Below are 22100 nucleotides of genomic sequence, written 5' to 3'. Positions count from 1 at the left end.
ATTGCTGGTCATACCTCATCATATGGCCCTTACCACAAAGCCCAATGAGACTGTTTGGTGTTTCATGAACTCTAGTCTGCCTTACTACTATGCACATCCTGCTTTTCCTTCTTCTAAGATGCCTTCTTCCTATCAGAAATTTTACCCAGGATTTAAGGCTCAGCTCAAATACTAAAGACTCCCCTTATGTCCAAAACTGGTTGAGCTCTCTGTCCACCAACCCTCACTAGTGCTGCTTTACCTCCCTGTTGGCACTCATCACAGTCATATATGTAGCCCTGAATCTATTCCAGGCCGTAAACTTCCTAACTGTGCATCTTGGAGTCACCTGAAGAAGTGTCACCTGAACATGGCCTTCCACACAGAATTCTCAGGACATAATTTAAAGAATGAGTTCATCTAAAGATGTCAGGATACAAGAGATGCCTTCAAGATCTGTAGTTTACTTCTCTTCTATTAAAATGAAAGAGAAATAAAAATACAATACACTGAGTAACATTTTTTGTGTGATCAGCTATACAGAAGAATTCATAGGGAGTTTACCCGTACCATACCCACCTAGCAATTGATGAAGTATGTACACCCTGGGGAGAGAACTTAGATTTATCCTAAGGAGGATTACCTAATTGTGTGGTGATTATTTAAGCCTTTACTATATTTATTAATTACTAGGCTTATAGAAACTTGCCTTCTTAGGTAGGAATTCACACTTTAAAATCAAATTCAACAATGAAAATCTTCCACATTCTCTCTCAATTGCCAGGGATTCTCTGCTGTTATGTCTTCCATATAAGCTCTAAGTTTGGAACTGTTTCCGTTTATGAACGAACCATAGACTTGTGGTGCTCTATAATGAACTATTAGGATTTAACTTGATATTTAGTAAGGAGTGAAGATAAAAAGGATTGTATTTACAGTGTTTAGGTGCTTTGCCAGCATTGTCTTTAATACTTTATTTATTTACTAGAGGCCTAGTGCACAGATTCATGCACCAGTGGGGTCCCTCGGCCTGGCCTTCGGGGATCGGGCTGAAACTGGCTCTCCAACATCCCCCAAGGGGTTCCAGATTGTGAGAGGGCGCAGGCCAGGTCAAGGGACCCCTCCAGTGCACGACTGGGGCCAGGAAGGGACACAGGAGGTTGGCCAGCCAGGAGGGACCACGGGAGGGCTCCAGGGCATGCCTGGCCCATCTAGCCCAGTCCCGATCAGCCAGACCCCAGTAGCAAGCTAACCTACCAGTCGGAGCGTCTGCCCCCTGGTGGTCGGTGTGCGTCATAGCTAATGGTGGACCGGTTGCTTAGGCTTTTATATATATACACACACACACACACACACACACACACACACACACACACACATATTTTTAAAAAATATTTTTATTGATTTCAGAGAGAAAGGGGGAGGGAGAGAGAGATAGAAACATCAATGATGAGAGAGAATCATTGATTGGCTGCCTCCCGCATGCCCCCTACTGGGGATCGAGCCTGCAACCCAGCCATGTGCCCTTGACTGGAACCGAACCCGGGACCCTTTAGTCCGCAAGCCAATGCTCTATCCACTGAGCCAAACCAGCTAGGGCTTTAATACTTTCCTTAAAAATAAAACAAATGAACAAAAAACTAGATAGATGAATGGATTTTCTAGTAGTTCCTTCAATTCTGATTAATTCTGTTTCTTCTTTTTACCCAACTGGAAGTCGGTTATCTAAGACTAGAGGCCCAGTGCATGATTAAATCATGCACGTGTAGGGTCCCCTACACGCTTTCGCTTTCTATCGTGGTGGAGCTGGGTGCCTGTCCGCTGGTGCTGGAGCAGACAGACACCCAGCTCCCCCGCTTTTGATAGTCTGCTGCGGGCCATGAGCTCGCTGCCCCAGAGGCCCCTTCTATTCCGCAGCACAGCCATGGCTCAGCATCCTGCGGGCCCAATCGGCTACCCCGGCCACCCCGAGTCCCGCCCCCTGCGCCTCCCTCTGGCCCAATCGTGGGCGTAGCGGAGTGATGGTTATTTACATATTACCATTTTATTAGGAAGGATGGGAGAGCCAGAATTGATTAATGGGTTTAGTTGTCTGTGGCCACTGTTCAACATCTAGGCTGCAGGATTGATATTTTGTATTAGTTAGCAAAGGAAACAAAGGGAAATAAACTTACATTTCTAAAAGTCTTTCTCCTGATTATACCAAATTGTGTCTAATCAATGTTACATGAAGAACAGTGATGAAATATAGCCTGTAAAAGGCACATATACAACTGATATTGCTGGGGATGGTTGGAACCTTTTTTTTCTCTCTCCTCTGTACATCTCGGCCAGTTTGGTCTGAATATGCTGCAGCTGTTCTCTTATTTCACTTTTCAGCAAGTTTGGAACTGAGTCTGCACTCAGCTCATATGTAGCCACACGAACTGCTTCTGCAGTAATTGAAAAGAAAGGTAAAAACATTAAGAAAAGCCTAACCTAAGGCAAAACTTTTAGGTCTTATTTAGTATAGGTATCATAAAACAAGAGGTTTCCTTTAGTTTTTTCTTTATTTCTTTTTTCTTTTTTTCCATCTATGAACAATTTAATTGGCAGTCTTAATCATTTGACAGGTTAATATTACAGACCATTGAATTTCCATTTCTGGTTGCTTATAAGAAATGTGTTTGATTTTGCTTATAGCCCTAACTTAATGGGTTAGAGTGTCTATTTACAGCCTGGAGCCAAATTATAGTTACTACGCTGAATAACCTCCCAATAGGAAGCAGGATGCTCTAAACATTAGTAACAACACTTAGAGACTTTTGCCATTGGGTTACTACTTCAAGTTTTGACCACACCTATTAAAAAAAGAAAAGTTACGTTGTTGATCAGTCCTGGTTGGATGTTAAAAGCTAGTTGCCAGTCATGGCCAGTTTGACTTAGTTGACCATCCCTAAACAGTAACAGTTAAGGAACTGAAGCGCCTAAAGCCCTAGTGAGCTTATCGGATACTGACTGGACATCTTCCAGCTTCTGGGAAGGAAAACCAGAACTATTGGATATCAGCTGGTTAGACTGCAAGCTGGTGGTTTGTATTTGCCTTTTGTGAGCTTGAACTTTTTCTTTTCCTTCTTGCCATCTGGCAGTTCCCTTGATTTTTAGAATCACACAATATTTTAGAACAAACCTTTAGACATAATTGAATCACTCTCTCTCATTTAAAAAAAAGATACAGCAAAGTGGTGTAGGATTAGAACATACTTGTGTGCCGAAGATGACACCACAATGTGAGTGAATTTAGGCAAATCAGTTAATCTCTCTGTGCCACTGTTCTTCATCTGTAAAATGAGATAGTAATGGTACCTACCTCCTAGGATTGTTACAAGGATTTAATGAGATAATAAAAAGCTCCTGACGTATAGCATGTGCTCAAAATCAAACAAAAGACCAAACCACATTTTTTAAAGGAGGAAGTGGAAGTCACAAATGACTCCATGCATTGCAATGCAGAGGGAAAGAAAAAGGAACTGTTATTTAGCTATCTTCCTGGCCTAGTTTTAGGTGATTTACATATGTATTACATCCTTTAGCTCTGGGAGAGATTTTACTAGTACTTTTCCCATTTTACTGATAAGGAAACTGAGTCTCAAAGAGATTTAGTTGCCCAAGGACATAGAGTTTGTAATAGCAGAGCAAGGTGAGATTCATTTCAAAGCCTCACTTCTTTTCCCAATACTCCATGTACCTTCCAGAACAGGATTTAGGTCCCAGTTATCCTAAGATAAAAATGGGTTGCTTTTTAAATTTAATTTACAAATTGGTTTAGAATTATTTTTTTCTGTAGGGACAATGTTACAAATGGTGGTTACAGACCCAGGCAAAAGCTACATTGTAATTGAAATTCAGTGCATTGTGAATTAAGACTGTTAACAGAAAGTGTGTTTGCAATTCTAGCTATTAAAGCAGAGGAACAGGGGGGAAAAAAGGAGTCCATTTTAAATTCTGTGGAATGATAATACTTTGAGAAAAGCAGACTTGGTTAGGGACAGTGAGGAAGAAGATGGAGACCGTTTTGATGCTGGTGGAGCCTTTGGGATACTTTGAGGGACTAAACATTTATGGTACTTGATAACACGTTGATGGTGTATCAAGCACATTTGCATGCATTATTTCCTTATATCATGTATGAGATAGATAGGGCAGGTGGGAAAGTTGACCTAATTTCCCTTAGCAATATTTAGCTCTCTTTTTTTTCCATGTTTTTATTTATGATTTTTTTAAAAAACCTGTGGGAGCCCAGCTATTTGCCTTAATAGAGTTATAAAGGATTCGTGCATAGCTGTACAAAGAAAGAATGAAAATGAAAGAATGAAGGTCTTTCTGAGTTAATTGTGCAAGAATACAAAGAATAAGAATGGTCTGGCTGGTGTTGCTCAGTGGCTGAGTGTCAACCTATGAACCAGGAAGTCATGATTCGATTCCTGGTCAGGGCACACCCCTGGGTTGCAGGCTCGATCCCCAGTTGGGAGCATGCAGGAGGCAGCCAATCAATGATTCTCTCTCTCCCTCTCCCTTCCTCTCTGAAATCAATAAAAATATACTAAAAGTAAAAAAAGAAAGAATAAGAATGGAGTATTTAAAGAGTATATGTGGGCAGATATGAAAATGGTAGAATTAAATGTTAACCTATTTTATTATCTTTACCATTTTACTTATTTCAGTTGGCACTTATTTTCTGAGCATTTCTTATGCACTAGTCACTAGGGAAAAAATACTAGTAGTTCAGACCCTACACCTAAGGTATTTATTCTCTACCTGAAGCATCTACTAAAGATTACATTCAGGCCACGCTTTCTAGAGCATGCCCATGTCTTTCTTCCTCTTTTTTGGGGGGTGTAAACTTTCTTTCTCCTAAACTCTAAGGGTCCCCACAAAACTTGCAACAAGGGAAGCAGCAGGCAGTGGCTCGTCCTGTGCTAACCCCCTGAACCTTTCTCCAAGGACCCCTATACTTTGACTTTTCACTGAGCTCACAGCAGCCCCACCTTGGCTCACTTCTGTCACTGTGACTTCTCAGTGAGTCAGCACAGCCCCATGTGGCTCACCTCTTTCCTATAATGTTTCTAGAGAGCCAAACAGAGCACTGCCTGGGCTCTCTCCTGTTGCTTCTTCTATCCTAAGCCCTTCCTCTGTCTCACTGTCCCCAGCTTTAATAAACGTACTCTCAAGACCAAAAAAAGAGACTAAATTCTGGTCATGCAATAATTTTTCATCTCTACCAGTATTTATGATTATGCAATAGTTATTTAATTATGAAACTAGTGGAACTAAAATTGAGTTCCCTTTTAAGTAATCTTTTTAATAACTAAAACAATTAAAAAAAGTAAAGGAGATTGAGTGAAAAACAGTTGCTTTATTTTCCCATAATTATTTCTTGAGTTCCTGTCACTGAAGCAGAACTCAAGTATGAAAATTGGGGGACCGCTATGTTCTTTTATGCAGCATTTTTTTATGTATATTTGAAACCAAAATGGAAATCACTTTAGGGTTTGATATACTGTACACAAATGTAGGACTATTTGTCATTTAACAATGTATCGCTTGCAAGTTAGGACGTGTACCTGAAAACACAGGAAGGAGAGTCAAGAGGCTTGGATTAAAATGCAAGTTCTGCAACTTTCTTAGAGTAATAACCTCTCTGAGCCTCATTTCCAAAGTGAAGAATTGGGATTCGATTGCCAAATTCTTTTTCACTCTGAAATTCTCTGTGCAATGGAAGGAGCCATACCTTATGCTCCATTGGGGAGAGTTGGGGAGAAAGTGGGTGGTGGAGATCAGTTCCCTGTGTTGATGACCTGCTTTGTTGTTAAATTGGTGGCCATTCATAGCACAAGTGCAGGTGGCTGTGAAGTCTACAGAAGAATCCCCAGTTGAGGGAGAGAATGAATATTTGCAAATTGGAGGCCTGCCCAACTATCTTCATAAACAGGGATCTGGTGAGCAAGGCTGCTCTGCTGACATTTATCTAGCCTTAATTGACACACTCCATCCATGTTGAGTTAGGATAAACAGCTGCTGCCCAGGCAGTTTAACGCTAGTTCTAAGGAAAGTATGTTGCATCAAATGAGCTTGCTTGACATTAAAATTTGTTACCGACATGGTTCATCTGCTGTTCAGCCCATTTGATTGTGTTCACATTGTTGTACATTTCAATTAAGTTTTGGCAGTTGGTCAAAATTTGAGCATTTTAGGCACTGGTGGTGTCTTATTACTTTATAGATTATTTAACAAGCATATTGTTGATACATTTTATATATTTTATCTATATTTTCCTGATTATGAAGGCAATGTGTACTTACTTCTTTTAAGAATCTGGAAAGTACAGAAAAGGATTAAGAAGAGAAAAAAACTAATCTGAAATTCTATTTTCCAAGTTGTATTTTCTTCTAGTTATTTTTTCAATATGTTTAGAGAGAGTGGGATGTGAAATTATTTTTTATTAGTGAAATAGCTGAAACATAAGTAAATTTTCACATGACACTCAAGATATTGGGGCATTTGCCTAATGTACTGTGCTAATTAAGATCGAATCCTTTTGTTAAATCAGGTGGCACAAACTCAGATACCTGCAGGGCCAAATAGGTAATAAGTGGTTCAGGCCCATTGTAGGACATTGGGGAGTGGTAGAGACTGTGGAAAATAGAAAAATGCAGGCCCTGATTGAAGAAAATGCGATTATCTCCAGCTTATTGTCATGTGGAAACAAGGCCTAATGTTATTAGATCATCCTGATACTCATTAAAATCTGGAAATTTTTATTTCTTTTTAACGTGAATTTTTCCATTAAAAAAAAAAATACTGTGCAACCCTGGCCAGTAGGGGGGAATGGCACTCAGTTTGTTGAGTGTCATTCCATGTGCTGAGAGGTGGCTGGTTCGATTCCTGGTCAGGGCACATGCCGGGGTTGCGGGCTCAGTCCCCAGTGGGGGCGTGCAGGAGGTAGCCAATTGATGTTTCTCTCTCATTGATGTTTCTATCTCTCTCTCCCTCTCTCTCTCAAATCAATAAAAACATTAAAAAATTAATGAAAAAAATACTGTACAGGTCAAACAAAATAGATGTGGGCACTTGTTCCATGCACTGCCATTTTGTCATTCCTGACATAAATACTTCTAAATCTTTCTCATAGTTCTCACAAGAAGAGCACTTTTATAGGAGAAAACATTTAGAGAGGAGTTGGGTAAGGGCCTTTTAAGAGAGGCTTCAGGAACTTTTCACTCTGTATAAGCACCTAGAGGGTGGCCTCGTGCAGGAATGATACCCAGACACTCACAGGGACTGGCAGCGACACCAATGAGTGACAAGATCTGGATGTGAAGATTGTAGGGAGTGATGCAGAGAGTATGCAGGATGCGGCAAAAGAAGGGTACAGTTGTGAGTACTCGAGACAGCGTTTATTCTGGTATTTATTGTATTATTTTCCATATGAACAACTGTACATCTACTTTTGTCCCACCCTGTATTCCCCCTATGGCACATTTGGGTTCCAGCCAATTGTTTCCTTGTTGGAATGCAGATCTAGTGTGGCCAAATCTTTTGCTATTTCAAGATATGTCAGGAATTTGGATCTCTGTGAAATTTTTTTATTAAAAAAAAAAAAAAAATGGAGCGGGGGGGGGGGGGGGGGACGGAGACCAAACAAAAACCACCCTTGGCCCAAATTCTGCACAGAAGCCACGTTTCCAATTCCTGGCCTAGATCCCTGTTTCCCTACGTATGTCGTACAAATCCAAATTTCATCATAGGTTAATAGTTGTTAAGAAATTAAGAATTCTGGGTCAAATGTATTTAGAAAATGGTGGATTAAACAAAATGAAATAGATTTCCTGACTGCAGGTTATCTTAGATCCGTAAAAGTACTAACATGCCTTGTAAAGTCCTACGAAAGAGACATAGTTTATAGACTCTGCAATTACAGTTGCTTCCCTGTCTCCACTCATTTTCCTCACTGTCCCTCTTGTCTCTGAGAAGAGGTGGCCTTTCTCCTGGTTAAGGTTAGTCTCTCTACCTGCTCTCCAGATTCTGTCTCTGCCTTTTCAGGAGCCTTGCTTCATAGTTAGTGTCTAATTTCATAACTTCTTTCCTTCAGCCCGTCAGCATGCTTGGTTTTCTTCTGTTTAAACAAAATAACCCTTTTCTTATGCCATATGCAAAAGTGAACTCCAAATAGATCATGGACCTAAATGTAAGAGTCAAAACTATTAAATTCTTAGAATAAAACATAGGAATAAACCTTCATGGTGTTGGGTAGGCAAAACCTTCTTAGATATTGCAGTCCTGTGCCCCATAATGATGTTTTGGTCAATGATGGACCCGTAAGATTATATTTAATGGTTGTTCCACAAGACTGTAATGGAGCTGAATTTCCTGTAAGAACTGGAAGGATATGTGGTTCAGGAGGAATTTTCTTTTCTGTGGGGTGTGGCAATAGATCGATTCCCTCTCACTCAGCACCTCAATTTTGCATGCACAGATGACATCCCAGTCAGTCAGCCACTGACCTGTTTCAGACAGAGGAGCCTGCCCCCGTGCTACGTATTTAGAGAGTGCTACAGCCTCCCTGATCAGCGTGATGGTCTTCAGAATATAATGCTGTAAATTCTTTGTTGAGGATCTCAGACGCTATACAAGGACACAGGTCCACAGGAGCTGCCTTACCAAGTATTAAGTGCCACTTTAGTAAAAGCTCTCTGTGGTAGTGTGGAGCTCATTTGTGTCTGTACTTTGTGGAAGTCTTTGATGTAAAGCACAGATAAGCTTTATTTCTTCCAGACAGGGTCAATGGAACCAAAAATACGTTTCCCAAGTCAAAATATTGAACTCTCAGTTCCACGCCCTCGCCATGTTAAACGCTCTTTTGATTTTTTATAAATACCATCAAGTTCCTCAACCTAACCATGGCTCCCACATGCAACAGCCAAAACCACACTGCCGTGACAAACCCCTATGTTCCTTATCTCCACCTAAATGTCTTATTCCTACTGATCCTCAGGCCACCTTTCACTGCCTCCTGACAGTCACGATTAAGGTGATCTACGCCTTACCCAGTCAGTTTCTCCCCGAGATTTCCAACCAATCCAGCCCAAATCCCTGTTCATGGAGCAACATTACCAGCTTTGATGTTGCATTCTACCCTGTCGGGAGGAGGCAGGGGGAAGTCCGCAGTCTTGCACAGTAATGCCCTAGGCCTTCACATTCTCTCACCATTCCTTCCTGACCCACCCAGAGCTTCCAGTCCTGCAAGCTCCATTCATGGTAAGTGCTGTATGTAGGTGTGCCATTTTTTATCTTATTTTTTTTAATCCTCACCTGATATGTTTTACTGATTTTAGAGAGGTGGGGAGAGAGAGAGAGAGAGAGAGAGAGAGAGAGAGAGAGAGAGAGAAAGAGAGAAGCATCCATGTATGAGAGAAACATCAATCAGTTGCCTCCTGTACACGTCCCATTGGGGATCGAGCCCGAAACCTAGGTAAGGGCCCTGACTGGGAATTGAACTGGCAACCTTTTGGTGGACAGGATAATGCTTCAACCAACTGAGCCACACCGGCCAGGGCCGCTTTTATCTTTTATACTGTGTTTTTATTGTACATTTCCATGTTTAGATATACAGATATCATTGTGTTATAGTTGCTTATAATATGCATTACAGTAATATGCTGTACAGGTTTGTAGCCTCAGAGCAATAGGCTATACCCATGGTCGGCAAACTGTGGCTCGCGAGCCACATGCGGCTCTTTGGCCCCTTGAGTGTGGCTCTTCCACCAAAGACCACGGCCTGGGCGAGTCTATTTTGAAGAAGTGGCATTAGAAGAAGTTTAAGTTTAAAAAATTTGGCTCTCAAAAGAAATTTCAATCGTTGTACTGTTGATATTTGGCTCTGTTGACTAATGAGTTTGCTGACCACTGGACCATACGGCATAGGTGTCCACATATGATGAAATCGCCTATGAGACATTTCTCGAAAGTATCCCCATCACTAAGGGATGCATTAATGTATACCAAAAAATTGATAAATTGGACTTAATTAAAATGAGAAACTCCATCAAAGTGAAAAGACAGCTCACAGACTAGGAGAAAGTATTTGCAAAAGAGAGATAACCTAGTTAAACTATGGTTTAAGGACCTGAACAGACATTTCTCAGAAAAAGATATACAAATGGTCAATAAGCACATGAAAAGATGCTCACCATTAGCCCTCAGTGATGTGCCAATCAAAATCACAGTGAGACACCACTGCACAGGAATGGCTATAATGAAAACAACAACAACAACAACAAAACATTAGAAAGAACAACTGTTGTTGAGGATGTGGTGAAATTGGAAACCTCCTGCATGGCTGGTGGAAATGTTAAATGGTTACAGCCTCTATGGAAAACAGTCTGGCAGTTCCTCAAGCTGTTAAACAGATTTACCATATGATCCAGTAATTCTACCCCTAGATTTAAACCCGAGAGAAATGAAAACATATATCCACACAAAAACATCTACGGTAATGTTCATAGCAGCAATATCCATAAAAGCCAAAAAGTGGAAACAATCCAAATGTCCATCAACTGATGAATGATAAAGAAAATGTGGAATAACCATACAATGCAATATTATTTGACAATAAAAACCACTGATGTACTGATGCATGCTTCAACATGAAAGAAGCCAGTCACTAAAGATCACATATTGTATGATTACATTGATATCAAATTTATAGAGACATAAAGTAGCTTAGTGGTTTCCTGGGGCTGCATAGGGATGGGGAGGGGTAACTACTAATGGGATTTTTTTTGGGGTGATGAAAATGTTCAAAAATTATGATGGTTGCACAGTGCTGTGAATATACTAGAAATAATTAACCTCTCTGGCCTTTGACATTGTTGGCTATTCTTTTACTTTCTTGAAACTCCCTGTTCCTTTGGCTTTCATAACAGAGTTCTGCCATTGCTCCTGCCCCTCTCTCAGACATTTCCTTCTCACCAGCTTGTTCTTCCACCAGCTGCTTATCCATTCATGTTGTCGGGTTTCCATTTCATTCCCTGTCCAAGGCTTTTTAGAACTACCTGACTGCTTGCTACTTTCCAATCTATTTCTTTAGTCCAGGCAAGTTAACTGAGGAACATTTACTTATCTCCATCTAAATATCCCACAGGTCTTATGTAGTTTCCCTCTGAGATCTGGCTTGCTTTTAATTTTTTTAAATTGATTTTAGAGAGAGAGGAATGGAGAGGGAGGGAGGGAAGGAGAGAGCGAGAGCGAGAGAGAGCGAGAGAGAGAGAGAGAGAGAGAGAAACATTGATGTGAGAAACATCATTTGCCTCTGGTACACACCCTTATTGGGACTGAACCTGCAACCTGGGCGTGTGCCCTGACTAGGAATGGAACCAGTGATCTTTCAGTGCACAGGAGGATGCTCAGATCTGGCTTTCTTATATTGCCTATACCACCAAGTCATTTGAGTCAGAAGCCTGGGTGTCATACTTGATCTCCCTCACCCTCCATATGGAGTGAATGTCATGTAGATGCATCTCTTACATCTGCCCTCATACCCATGTATACTGCTACTTTAGTTTATCTTTCACTGCCTCTAAGCTCCTTGAAATGAGGGCCCACGTGTGTTTTCTTCATCACTGCCTATAATACCTGGCATGGTATGCTATATAAATACAGGGTGAGGCAAAAGTAGGTTTACAATTGTGAGTACGCAAAACACTGAGTTAATTCTTATATTATTATTTATTAATTACTAGAGGCCCAGTGCATGATTAAATCATGCACGTGTAGGGTCCTCTACACGCTTTCACTTTCAATCACGGGGGAGCTGGGTGCCTGTCCGCTGGTGTACCAGGCCTTTCAGAAGCCTCCAGCATGGCGGAGGCTTCTGAAAGGCCTGGTGCACCAGCGGACAGGCACCCAGCTCCCCTGCTTTTGATGGTCCGTGGTGGGACGTGAGCTCGCTGCCCCAGAGGCCCCTTCTGTGCTGCAGTACAGCCATGGCACAGACGCTGAGCTCGCGCCACCACTGGCGACATGAGCTCAGCTTCCCGCCGGCCCAATTGGCCCCCCCGAGTCCCGCCCCCCCCCGCGCCTCCTGGCCAATCGCGGGCATAGCGAAGGTACAGTCAATTTGCATATTTGTCTATTATTAGGTAGGATTGTATTATTTTCCATATGAACAACTATAAACCTACTTTGCCCCACCTGTATTTGTTGATTGAATAAATGAACTAACAAGTAAACTTGTCCTCCTAGTTTTCTTCCCTCAGGTCTATTCTTGCTGTATTTTTCTTATTGAAATGCAAACCTAATAATATCTTTTGCTTAGAACAATTAAATGATTTCCCAACTGCTTAGAGAATAATGCTCTAACCCCTGGCATACAATGCCCTCCTTGATGTGGCTCCTTATTGCTTCTCCAATTTTCTCTCCTTTCCTCACCTCCTCTTCAACCTATACCCTGTGTTCCAGCTACATGGATCTGTTTTCCCCGAACTGGCCGTGCTTTCACATATGCTGCCTTCCTCCCGGAAAGCTCTCCGTTCTTTCATGAATCCCAATACCCCTGGAGAGCTCTTATATATATATATATATATATATATATATATATTTATATTTATATATATATATGAGCTCATATATATATATTTTTATATATATATATATATATATGAGCTCATATATATATATATATATATATATATATATATATATATATTTCAGAGAGGAAGGTAGAAGGAGAGAGAGAGATAGAAACATCAATGATGAGAATCATTGATCGGCTGTCTCCTGCACGCCCCCTACTGGGGATCAAGCTGCAACCCTGGCATGTTCCCTGACTGAGAATTGAATCATGACCACTGAGTCATGCCAGCTGGGCGTGGAGAGCTCTTATTACCCTTACTAGAGTATCTTTTGTGAAACTTCCCCTACCACACTGATGCAGAGCTGAATCTTGCATGTAACTCTCTTAAGCATGTGTTACACATGGTGTAACATGATTTGTTTAAGTATTTTCTTGTCTATGAAGGGCAAGGACTGAGTCTCACTTATTTTTGTATCCCCATTGCACACAGTGTTGCACACAGTGCCTACCATAGAAAGTACTCAATAAGTGTTTGATTAAGTGAATGAGTTGGAAATCAGAATAGGTTAAGAGTCCTAGTTTTTCTGGATATGTGGCTTTTTAAACACCTGACTTTGGTGTACCATCTGTGAATGATACACGAAAGGTACCAGTGAGGGAGTGGATGGATCACAAATCCATCATCACATCAGGGCAACCATCAAAAGTGTTGCTGATGGTGGGTCATATACATTATTCTTGTATGTCCCAGGCATGCTACTGGACACAGCTGCATATCAGAATGGCTGTTTAGTATAATGGATTGATCAGCCTAATACTTAATGGCATAAGAAACATTGATTTGAGCCAAACTGAGTACAGGCAGATGGATGACATTCCCTTATTGGTCACAATCAATTGGCCTGTAGCTTTAACTGTAAGTTAGTCTTACATTTTCATTATTTGTATCTTCTTGTCCATTGAGAACTTCTGTTGATTACCATCTCCCTGCCACCTATTTAATATAACACTCTATAGTTACCACTTATATATACTAATTGGTAACACAAGTCCTCCCTGCTGTGTCTTGTCTTCCTGTTTTCTTACACTTAGTCTAGCTAAGGGAGTCATCTATATTAACCTAAATTTTAGTCTGGATTGTGACTTGAACCAGCCAAGCTTTTTTTTTTGCTGGAAAGAAACCAAATCTCTTTACATCACTGAATCAAATCTAGTAGACTGTGATGAAAGGAGTAACAACAACATCAGAAGACAAAAGGCCTCTCACATAGAATTTTGAACTAAAGTCACATATTGAACAAAAGATATTTAAATTAACTACTGAACAAAGTAAGAGCTCTTTAAAGGAAACAGGGCTTTCTGCCAAGCCCCTAAAAATGCCCCCAGGCCTCTTATTCATTCATTCACTACCATTATTTCAGTTTAATGTCTAAGGATGCTTTATTTCTTATCTCATTCTCTTCCCACCACCTAGTGGACACATAGTTGGCACTGGTCCGTTTATTGAATTGAATGGGATTGGGCGTCAAGAGTTAGAGGCAATTCTTTGAAGAAGAAAATAAAAGAGAAATAATTTTAGCAGTGAATAGAACCAAGAAATTTGAGTTTCAGCAATGGAATAAAGTTTGGAAAAAATAAAATGTATCTACTATAAAGTCAGATTATTTTGCAAGGGTTATTTTTAAACGCTGACCGGAAAAACTTACGCAGAACTTAGGCTATAACTAAGACCTGTATGTCATTCTTTTTTTCTGTGTGAGTGTGTATTTTTTTTCAAAAAATATTTTTATTGATTTTTAGAGAGAGAGGAAAGGAGAGGGAGAGAGAGAGAAAAAAAACAAACATCTAGGTCAGTGGTCGGCAAACTCATTAGTCAACAGAGCCAAATATCAACAGTACAACAATTGAAATTTCTTTTGAGAGCCAAATTTTTTAAACTTAAACTTCTTCTAACGCCACTTCTTCAAAATAGACTTGCCCAGGCCGTGGTATTTTGTGGAAGAGCCACACTCAAGGGGCCAAAGAGCCGCATGTGGCTCGCGAGCCACAGTTTGTCGACCACGGACCTAGGTGAATCATCTACCAGTTGCCTCCTGCACACACCCCACCAGGGATGGAGCCGGCAACCTGGGCATGTACCCTAATGGGGGATCGAATCAGCAACTTTTTGTGCATGGGACTCCGTCCAGTCAACTGAGCCACACTGGCCAGGGTTGGTGTTTTTTTTTTGTTTTTGTTTTTTTAATCCTTTAACATATAGGCCCTTTTTTCTCCCCGAGAGAGAATCAGCTTTATTTTAAGGTTAAAAAAATCAGGCATCTACTTCAGTTTAATTTCACATTCAAAAAACATACAGATAAAATATATAGGAAGGGAGATCTTTTAACATTTGTATTTATTAATCATTTTATATCTGTCTTGTTCCCCAAAAGAATTTGAGGTAGTAAATGAGGACTTAAGGTAGAAAAGATAAATTTATTTATTTAATCCTCAGACCAGGATATGTTGAGAGAGACAGAGAGAGAAAGATGAGAGAGAAAATATTGGTGGTTTGCCTCCCATACGTGCCCTGATCAGGGATCAAACCTGAAACCTATGTATGTGCCCTGACCAGGCATTGAGCCCCTGCACAGGATGACACTCAAATCAACTGAACAACACCGGCCTGGTTGAAAAGATAAATTTAAAGGTGAATTTTCTTTATCAGAGAGCTAAATAAAACTTGGCCCATTCACAGTAGATAATGAGGCAACACCTAAAGAGATCACATAGTGTAGAAGAAATGTTTGACTAATTACATGATTTATTTACAGTCCCGTTGCCATTTATTAGCTTGGCCAGAACTAGAAACCAAGTCACCAAATTCCCATGCATGTGCTCTTGACATGCATGTAGCAAAAACATTTGGCTTGACCAGCCAAGTGTTTTAATTACCTGGTGCTCAACAGGTTTAAGAAGCATTTGTCAAGATTATAACGGACCTGCTCGTTTGCAGAGTTGTAGCCTATTTTAGGAATCATATGCTTCCCCACACTGAGGCTGACCTCCAGGAATAATGTCCTTCCACAAGCCATGACGATTCCCGCTCTCTCACAAAGAGCATTTTGTGAGCTAATCCCTTTTAATTGTTCTTTTCCTTCTATTTGGAAGAGACGGGTGCTGTAAAAACGTTTCTTTCTGACGGTGTGGGGAGAGCGGAGGACAGCGCGTTTCCTGTGAGCTGGTTGGTGGCTGAGAAGCGGGCCGCTCCGTCGCTGGCTCTCCTCGACAGGCTTGCCGGCGTTCACAAAAGGAGAAGCTTTTCTGGTCCTGCGTATTTTTAGGAACCGGCTTATTTGGAAGTTCTTGACTTGATACTTCAGCGAGTGAACGCTGATTTGGAAAGAACTAGGACAGAGGATGATAACGTTTGAATAAATGGGCAGGTTAGGTTATATAATTCTCTCTGCCTTGACTTGGCACTCAGCCACCCATAGGCTGAGTCAGGGTGCCCTTTCCAGCCCGGTCCTCTGCTGAAGCCACACCTGCCTGTCTTTCTTGTCAAGTCATTCACATGCTTAAACCACCGGAACCTTTGCCTGTGTTCCTCTCTCTGCTTGGGCTGTCTGATCTCTCTCTCCTCTACCTGGCAACTTTTACCTTTCCAGGCCCAGCTCCCCCCCCCCCCCCCCCACCCCCCCGCGCCCTGCTTTTTTTGTGTGAAGATACTACATAGCAAAGGCAAAAATAAAGGATAATCTAGCAGCTGTGTGAAGAGTACATTAGAAGGAGGAGGGGTCTGGAGGCAGGAAGATCAGTTTTAGGAGACAAAGTCCCATAGACCTGAGCTGTCCAGTATGGTAGCCTCCAGCCACAAATGGCAATTTAAATTAAAACTAATTGAAAGAAGCCAATCTGAAAAGGCTACATACTGTATGATTAATTATATGACATTCTGGAAAAGGCAAAACTATGGAGACAGTAAAAATATCATTGGGTTGCCAGGGGTTTGGGGGCAGGGAAGGGTGAATAGGCAGAGCACAGGATTCTTAGGGCAATTCTCTGTATGATACCATTACGATGGATAAATGTCATTATATATTTGTCAAACACTAGAATATACAGTATCAACAGTGAACCGTAATGTTAACTATGAACTCTGCCGATTATGTTGTCGATGTTAGGTTCATCAATTGTAACAAATACCACTCTGGTGGGGGATGTTAATGCGGGAGGCTTTTGATGTATGGGGGCAGAAAGTAAGGAAAAAACTGCATAAAAGAATGCAGTTTAATTTTAAAAAATTAAAATTAATTAAAATTAAATAAAGGTAATAATTCAGTTTCACAGTTGCACTAGCCACATTTCAAGTGTTCAATAGCTACGTGTGGCTAATGGCTACTGTATTGGGCAGCACAGTTTAAGTAGAACATTTCCATCACAACAGAAAGTTCTGTTGGATAGCATTGCCAAAAATTAACTCCCCAAGTGAAAATGATAGTCATTCTACATAGTCATGTTTTTTGTGTTGTGCCTTGAAACCTGGACCATTCATTGTACTTGACCTATTCTAGACTTAGTATATTGAAATGAGGGTGTTTGTGGATACTCTCACTGTTAAGTATGAATGCAACTTAGAATAGTAAATCAGATTTAGTGCCCATCACTTGCGTATCTTTCTATTATCTATTTATCTTTCTCACTTACCATCACTCTTATAGGAGAGACATAAAGTAATTAAATAAAACCAAAGAACTTACATGCATAACCCATGGACACAGACAATAGTGTGGTGAAGACCTGGGGAGGGGGGAGGGGGTGGAAGGGGTCAATGGGGGAGAAAAGGGGACATCTGTAATACTTTCAACAATAAAGATAATTTTTAAAAAAGTAATTAAATAAAATTCATTCCTTAGTAATTACCTCTACTGGGGTCAGAATATTTGTTTTAACGGTTCTGCCTGGTATATGATTGTTTTATCAAGAGCTTTTTATTTCTTTCCCTCGGTCTGCTCCCCAACCCTTACCCCAGTCTGTCCAAGAACAAGTCCTATTAACATTCTGTCTGCTTCCCAAAGAAGTAATTCTCCATTTTCACTTTCAAGTCTTGTTTTAAGTCACTGTCGTCTCTCTCCTGGGTGATTGCAATAGCCTCCTAACTGGTCACCCTGCTTCCCTGTGCCTGCTAAGATCACTTGTCCGTACAACATGGAAAATGACCATTGGAAAAGAAAAATCAGATCATGCGTCCTCCTTTAGCACCTCTGCTTCCTCTTGTGCTTAGACAAGATTCCAAACACCCGAACCTGGCCTAAAAGCCTCTTTGTCATCTAGCCTTGCCTTCTTACCTAACCTGTCACCACACCTTCCTCCTCCCTGGCCTTCTGTGGTTCCTTGAATATACCCAAACTTTCCTTCCATAGGGCTTTTTTTTTTTTTTTTTGGTCTGGATTGTTCTTTTCAAGTTCTGCATGTGTGGTTCCTTCTCAGCTTCAAAGCCTCAACTCCAATGTTACTTCCTCAGAGAAGCCTTCTTTGTCTGTTCTTTCTAAGGCAGGCTCCCTCTACTCCACTCTATTGGAATGATCTTGTTTATTTATTTATTTACTTTCGTACTCGCTGTCTACTCCTACTAGAATATTGGTTTTATGAAGGCAGGAAACTTATTTTTATTCCATATTCTATCCCAGTACCTAATGTTAGGTTTAATATAACTGAATACTTTCTAAAGAAGACATAAGAAGGCCCTTTCTGGTTTAGCTTAGTGGATAGAGCGTCAGCCTGCAGACTGAAGGGTCTCGGGTTCAATTCCAGTCAAGGGCACATGCCCGGATTTTGGGCTCTATCCCCAGTAGGGGCGTGTAGGAGGCATCAAATCAATGATTCTCTCTCATCACTGATGTTTCTATCTCTCTCTTCCTCTCTGAAATCAATAAAAATATATTAATAAAAAAAGACATAAGAAAAATTCTCTCTCTCTTCCTCTCCCTCTCCCTCTCCTTCCCCCTTCCCCTCCCCCTCCCTCCCTCTCTTCCTCTCTGGGTGTATGTGTGTCTAAAATAAAAGGACTCTCCATGTATCTAAATGTGAATCTCCTTCTAGGCCCTTTATACTTAGTATGAGCTAGTGATTGTTTCTGAACATCATCTTTTACTTCATGATATCATGGCCCACAGCTTTTTACTGTACTTGATCTTAGCCAAAAGGCAGAGAAGCAATGGCTCAGAGCTTTTTGAATGGTTGATTTTAGTCGGGAAATATAGTGAACAATGCATCTGGAAATATTCTGTCATGTTTTGATCTGAAAAACTCTACCGAACCAGCTGCTGATTTAAAAGGCTTTTATTTGTATACAGACAGTCTATTGTCTACAAAAGCACTGGCTCTTACACAGTGTAATGTGTGTTGCTCTTACTGAGCTATTAACTTGAGAGAAAAAACTTGTATTTATTAACTTATGCATGACTTGTATTCTCTAAGAATAGTTTATTGCGTTATTGCCTTTAGCTGCTTTACTGTGCAGTTAGGGATTTTTCTTATTCATTTTCATCTTTAAATTCAATCAAAAGTTAAATAGTAGGATTGAGATACTTTCCATTCTGAGTTTAGAAAATTTTACAGATTTCTGCATTAAAGTGAGATTTATATTTATGATTTAACACTCTTAGGTAGCTTTATATTGATAGAATTGGTGAATTTCACCATTCACTATATTAAACTTTACTTCTATAATACTTTACAGTATATGTGATATAGTGAAAGGGAAATTGACATCTAAACCTTACATAGGAATAATTTTGAAGAAGGTAAGTATGTGTATCTTTGTGGTATAATAAATACATGTGCACAGACACACAATCCGGTTAGTGTGACTTTTAATATCTCAATATTTTTAAATTTTTGGCCTTTATCACTTAGAAGATTTAAATAAAATGACAGATAAATCCTAAAATTATTAGGTAGAAAATATTTGTATCTAAGAAACCCCAAATAACATTTTAATATTAGTTTAAATTTTTATATGTTTTTTTAAAAATTGATTTGAAAGAGAGAGGAAGGGAGAGGGAAAGAAACATCAATGAGAAAGAAACATTGATCAGCTGTCTCCTGCACGCCCCCCCTGCTGGGGACTGAGCCCAACCCCAGGCATGTGCCCTGGGAATTGAACTGTCAACATCTCCGTGCATGGAACAACACTCATCCAACTGAGCCACATCAGTGCTTGGTATTAGTTTTTATTTATTTATTTATTTTATTTTTTAAAATATATATTTTATTGATTTTGTACAGAGAGAAAGGGAGAGGGATAGAGACTTAGAAACATTGATGAGAGAGAAACATCAATCAGTTGCCTCCTGCACACTCCCCACTGGGGATGTGGCCGCAACCAAGGTACATGCCCTTGACTGGAATCGAACCTGGAACCCTTGAGTCCACAGGCCAACGCTCTATCCACTGAGCCAAACCAGTTAGGGCGGTATTAGTTTTTAAACTAAAAAAAGTCTACATTCACATTCCAGAAAATTAGAGAACAGGAAATATAAATACAAATTCACTCAAAAATTTCACAAGAATTAATAAAACCACTGGTAACATATTGTTTTATACTCTTTCACTGTTTTGCTTTAAACATATGGATTTTTTGTTTTGTTTTGTTCCTAGTGTATTATTTTTATTCTTCCTTTTAAATGAAATATAATGTCAAAAATTTTCCCATAGTCCTTAGTCTTTATAACCATTGTTTTTATAATCCCACAGTACTCAATCTAAAGATATATCTTAATTTTCTTAAGTATTCCTTGTTGTTGGATAAGTTATTTTTAAAACATTTTGGCTTTCATAATTAACATGATAATGAATACTTTTGTGAATATTGTTATTACAATATTTGATATTATTGCTTATAGGGTATATTCTCATAAGTGGAACTCCCAGATATGACATTTTTTATTTTTCTTAACACACACTAACAAATGATTGTTAAAGAGAATATACCAATTTATTTTCCACCAGTAAGATGTAAAACTATTCCATTGCAGCATTTAGCATTTTATATTTTTTCTTTTTAAGTTGATCTTAAAAAGAATTAGGGGGAAAAAATGTGCTGATTACTAGTGAAGTTGTGTATTTTCATATGTTTGGTTTCTAATTTCAGAGTCATAATTCCATCACATATTTTTCCCAATTCAATAACAGTGTTTTTTCTCTATAAACACATTAGCATACCCACCTTGATTCAGGTACTTTGTGTGCTTTTTTAGAAACAAAGCAGTTTGTCAGTTAAACATGCACACATCACACACATATATATTTCAATGAATTTTTTCCTCTGTGGTCAATGATGTCTTCTAAGTAATTACTCTAGAGAAGGGTTAATACATTATGTTTGTACTTCAGATGGTTATCCAAGTGTGTTGTGGAAGCATAGATGGGAGAAATCTTGATAATTGTAAAATATTCCGAAATTTTCTTTGAATTTAATTACTATAAAGTATATTTTTAAATATGGTTTACTAAAAGTTTTTAAAGTCTGAGAATTCACATTTAAATTGTGACACTTTTTCCTCTCTAGGTTGGGAAAGAGACTGTTCAAACCACTGAGGATCAGATTTTGAAGAGAGATATGCCACCAGCATTTATTAAGTGAGTAATTAAAATATTTTTTTGTTGCTAAGAATAATAATCCTCTTCTTAGGAAAGAAAAGTAACTGTTCGAGGAGCAACTTTTTTTTTTTTTAATGTAAGACTGTGTTTAAAATTGAAATTTCAATTTTTCATCTTTTAACACTTAGGTTTCCTACTGCTGATTTTATTCATTTGTGTTAGGCATTTTAAACATTATTATTATTTTTCAAGACCACTGTACTTGATGTTTATTTTAAATTATTTTTACTTGAGAGATAGATAGATAGATAGATAGATATTTGTTGTTCCACTCATTTATGCTTATTTATGTCTTCATTGGTTGATTGTTGTATGCGCCCTGATTGGAGATTGAACCACAACCTTGGCATATCAGGAAGATGCTCTAACCAACTGAGCTACCTGGCCAGGGCAACATAATTATTTTTAATAAAATTATGGCTTCTGAGTATTGTTTTCCAGAACGAAAAGGATTCAGAAATATTCTGATCTTAGCATGCATAATAAGACTGAATTATATACTGAACACCTTTGCTTGGAGATAAGGGAATAAGCTTAAAAACCATTATTATATTTCAATAGCATTTTAAATTTGTTATATTTACATATCACCTAATTCTCCTACAAATAATTTTCAGACATTTTGGCCTATCCTGCATAAAAGCAGAGATACTAACTTTTGATTAGTTAAAACTTCCCAGGTTCTTCCTTACGGTATATTGAGTTTGATTAATGGCTTTGTTCTAAATGGCAGTCAAGTCCTAAGTAAAAGTAAAGGTTGATGCATAACAGTTTTTTATTATTTTATTTCTTTTTCAAAAGATTTAGAATTGATTTTTAGAGAACGAGGAAGGGAGAGGGAGAGAGAAACATTGATGTGAGAGAT

The 22100-nt window shown here is 39.4% G+C and overlaps 1 protein-coding gene and 1 pseudogene across 1 annotated transcript in view; one reads left to right on the top strand and one right to left on the bottom strand.

Moving 5' to 3' along the window:
* LOC114232930 (small nuclear ribonucleoprotein G-like) overlaps positions 1-15666 on the bottom strand; it is a 28611-nt pseudogene extending 12945 nt beyond the window's left edge.
* Positions 1-22100, top strand: part of VCL (vinculin) — a 112926-nt gene that overhangs the window by 20909 nt on the left and 69917 nt on the right. Inside the window, exon 2 of the mRNA XM_008145363.2 lies at positions 21144-21214. Coding sequence (XP_008143585.1) covers positions 21144-21214 — 71 coding nt within the window. The remainder of the gene's footprint in view (positions 1-21143; positions 21215-22100) is intronic.

Source organism: Eptesicus fuscus, chromosome 17, assembly GCF_027574615.1.
Source record: "Eptesicus fuscus isolate TK198812 chromosome 17, DD_ASM_mEF_20220401, whole genome shotgun sequence".
Classification (NCBI taxonomy): domain Eukaryota; kingdom Metazoa; phylum Chordata; class Mammalia; order Chiroptera; family Vespertilionidae; genus Eptesicus; species Eptesicus fuscus.
The sequence above is the reverse complement of the archived record's forward strand: the minus strand, read 5'-3'. Positions and strand labels throughout refer to the sequence as shown.